At 43.3% G+C, this 3,203-nt stretch overlaps 1 protein-coding gene across 1 annotated transcript; it reads left to right on the top strand.

Annotated features, from left to right (window-relative positions):
• Positions 1 to 510: 510 nt before the first annotated feature.
• Positions 511 to 1,497, top strand: LOC116869522 (olfactory receptor 13C7-like). Its single transcript, XM_032860859.1, has one exon. The coding sequence runs from the start codon at positions 538 to 540 to the stop codon at positions 1,495 to 1,497; it is 960 nt and encodes a 319-aa protein (XP_032716750.1). The 5' UTR covers positions 511 to 537.
• The last annotated feature ends 1,706 nt before the right edge of the window (positions 1,498 to 3,203 follow it).

Below are 3,203 nucleotides of genomic sequence, written 5' to 3'. Positions count from 1 at the left end.
AGTACTCCAAGGAGTTTGGAAGGTGAGTGAAGGAATGAATGAATGAATATCCCAAGGGTATGTGGACAGTGAGAGAGAACTATAAAAAAGGAGGGAAGTCATATCCAAAGGTACATAGAGAAGGGAATGATCAGGAATTGAGATGAAGATCAGTTACTTCCACCAGCCTTATGTCTCAAAAGAAAAAAATTCATACAAATGGAGTATAATAATTCCTACAACATTGATTAAAATGAATCAGCCACACATGGTATAAGCTGAGGTAAATGTGTGATGTTAATCTTAAATGTGATTAGGAAGATTAAATCTAATTTTGGGAAATGTCAAACACCTCTATGGGTGGTCAATATCACAAAGAAGATTTTGACCAATTTCTCTGCATTTAATTAGGACAATGTAAAGAGCCCCCGGCATTGCCAGGGCCATTCTCCAGCTGCTTAGCAAGGAAAATATCCTCAATGGCTTTCTGGCCATTTTACTCATCAGAGAATCCTGAAGTTGCTTTCTGAGTCCCAGCAGATTACAGGGAAGATATACATGGACAGGTCCAATTCAACATCTCCTGTGGTGGGGTTCATCCTCCTGGGGCTCTCAGCCCACCCCAAGCTGGAGAAAATGTTCTTTGTGCTCATCCTCCTGATGTACCTGGTCATCCTGCTGGGCAATGGGATCCTCATCCTGGTGACTGCCCTTGACTCCCGTCTGCACACGCCCATGTACTTCTTCCTGGGGAACCTCTCCTTTCTGGACATCTGCTACACAACCTCCTCAGTGCCCCTCATTCTCGACAGCTTCCTGACCCCCAGGAAAACCGTCTCCTTCTCAGCCTGTGTCGTGCAGATGTTTCTCTCTTTTGCCATGGGAGCCACAGAGTGTGTGCTTCTGGGCATGATGGCATTTGATCGCTATGTGGCCATCTGTAACCCCCTCAGGTACCCCATGGTCATGAACAAGGCTGCCTGTGTGCCCATGGCTGTTGGCTGCTGGACAGCTGGAAGCATGACTGCCATGGTTCAAACATCCCTTGCAATGAGGCTTCCCTTCTGTGGGAACAATGTCATCAACCATTTTACCTGTGAGATCCTGGCTGTCCTGAAGTTGGCCTGTGCTGACATCTCCATCAATGTGATCAGTATGACAGTGGCCAATGTGATTTTTCTGGGGGTCCCAGTTCTGTTCATTTTTGTCTCCTATGTGTTTATCATTGCTACCATCCTGAGGATCCCATCAACTGAGGGGAGGAAAAAGGCCTTCTCCACCTGCTCTGCCCACTTCACAGTTGTGGTCATCTTCTATGGGACCATCCTCTTCATGTATGGGAAACCCAAATCCAAGGATCCCCGTGGGGCAGACAAGCAGGATATTTCAGACAAGCTCACCTCCCTCTTCTATGGGGTGGTGACCCCTATGCTCAATCCCATCATCTACAGCCTCAGGAACAAGGACGTGAAGGCCGCTGTGAAGAACCTGGTCCTACGCAAACATGTCATCCAGTGATGGTAGAGGGGTCCTGATAGATCTCTATTCCCTAGTTTCTCTCACCTGAGGGGCTCAGAGGATAAGTTAATGGGCTAATTTCATCAAAGGTGCATAGGCAAATGTGATTACACAGAACACTTTGTGTGAATAGGAAGCATTTAATGGGAAGTTTCTGTCCCATTCTAGAAGCACTTCCACAGAAGTATATACCACATTGCTCAAACCTTATAGTCATCTATATTTGGGACACATACTGAACAAATTGATGTACAGGAAAAATAACTCTTCAAGTTTAATTTTTTGAAAGATTTTGTTTATTTATTTGACAGAGATCACAAGTAGGCAGAGATGCAGGCAGAGAGAGAGGGGGGGAAGCAGGTCCCCTGTTGAGCAGAGAGCCCGATGCAGAGCTCAATCCCAGGATCCTGGGATCATGACCTGAGACAAAGGTAGAGGCTTTAACTCACTGAGCCATCCAGGTACCCTTCAAGTTTTATTTTTAACTTACAAAATGCTCTAGGCATATATCTGTAATTCACTTGCTCCCTGACCTCTTTCTTTGAACATGTTTGGATGGGTCCTTGATTCATGGACCTTTCAACATATCCTACCTCATATTAAACAATAGTAATATTTTATCTCTGTGCTCATTGTTTCTTTCTCCCTATTTTCATATTAATTCCTAAAACTGTTTCTTGAATTGTTCTCTTCCTATGTCTCCAAAATTGACCTCTTCCTGTCCTCAGTCATGGTCCCCACCAGAAAACCATTCACACCTTGGGAGCGCAGAAGAGAGTGCGTAGGTCGTGGCAAAACTGATGTAAGGGTCAAAAACCCAGGCCTTTTTCCTTTCTCCTTGTTGAGGATGTTATTCACCCCTTGCTTCTGTCCCTGGATAGCTGAGGTCTCCCAGAGCTCATCAGAGTGATGTGGAAACTGAGATGTATTTAGGAGAATCAAATGAATTCTCTTAACTTCCTGACCTGACTCGACTATGCATGCAGCCAACTGGTGACCATCAATTGCTTTTCTGCCCAAGAATACCCAACCCTTCATGGCAGTCAGAGGGAGAAGAAGGTGAGGTATACCAGCAGACATCTAAGAATCACCCCCATGCCTGGTGAGGAATTCCAAGCCACTTCCCGATAGTGAGCAATCTAGAAGTCCATTTAAGAGAATGAGCGGAATAGAAAGCCTCAGAGAGCTGACATGAACATTTAAACCAATAGGGAGGAAATAAACTAGTCATCAAAACGAACAGTCTTTCCTGGAAAAAAGTTATTGCAGAAAGATGGTGAGACACTAAAGAAAAGCCTCAGTGGTATCCTGTGTGGAATTCTGGAGGCTATCGCATCAATAAAGCAAAAGCAGTCTATGAAAGAGAAGCTAGGAGGAGAAAAGGTGACTAGGAGATAAAAATTTGTCTTATGGGACAAAACTGACATTGTTGATCAAATAAAACCCAGTAGAAAGTATTTTTTTGTTTTATACTTTATCTTTTCTTTAACTTTTATTTTATTTTTTCAGTGTTCCAAGATTCATTGTTTATGTGCCACACCCAGTGCTCCATGTAGAAAGTATTTAAAAGTAGATAAAACAATGCTTAAAATTTAATTTTTAAATAAAAAAGAACTTAAGTTTCTCTCCAAGGCTGAGAGGGAAAAAAGAAGAGAGAGAGAGAGCAAGAGAGAGAAGTTGGTTATTCAAGAACAGGTGAGAGACAT

The sequence above is a fragment of the Lontra canadensis genome, unplaced genomic scaffold, assembly GCF_010015895.1.
Source record: "Lontra canadensis isolate GAN:19392208 unplaced genomic scaffold, GSC_riverotter_1.0 scaffold19, whole genome shotgun sequence".
NCBI lineage: Eukaryota > Metazoa > Chordata > Mammalia > Carnivora > Mustelidae > Lontra > Lontra canadensis.
This window is presented reverse-complemented; position numbering and strand designations above follow the sequence as displayed.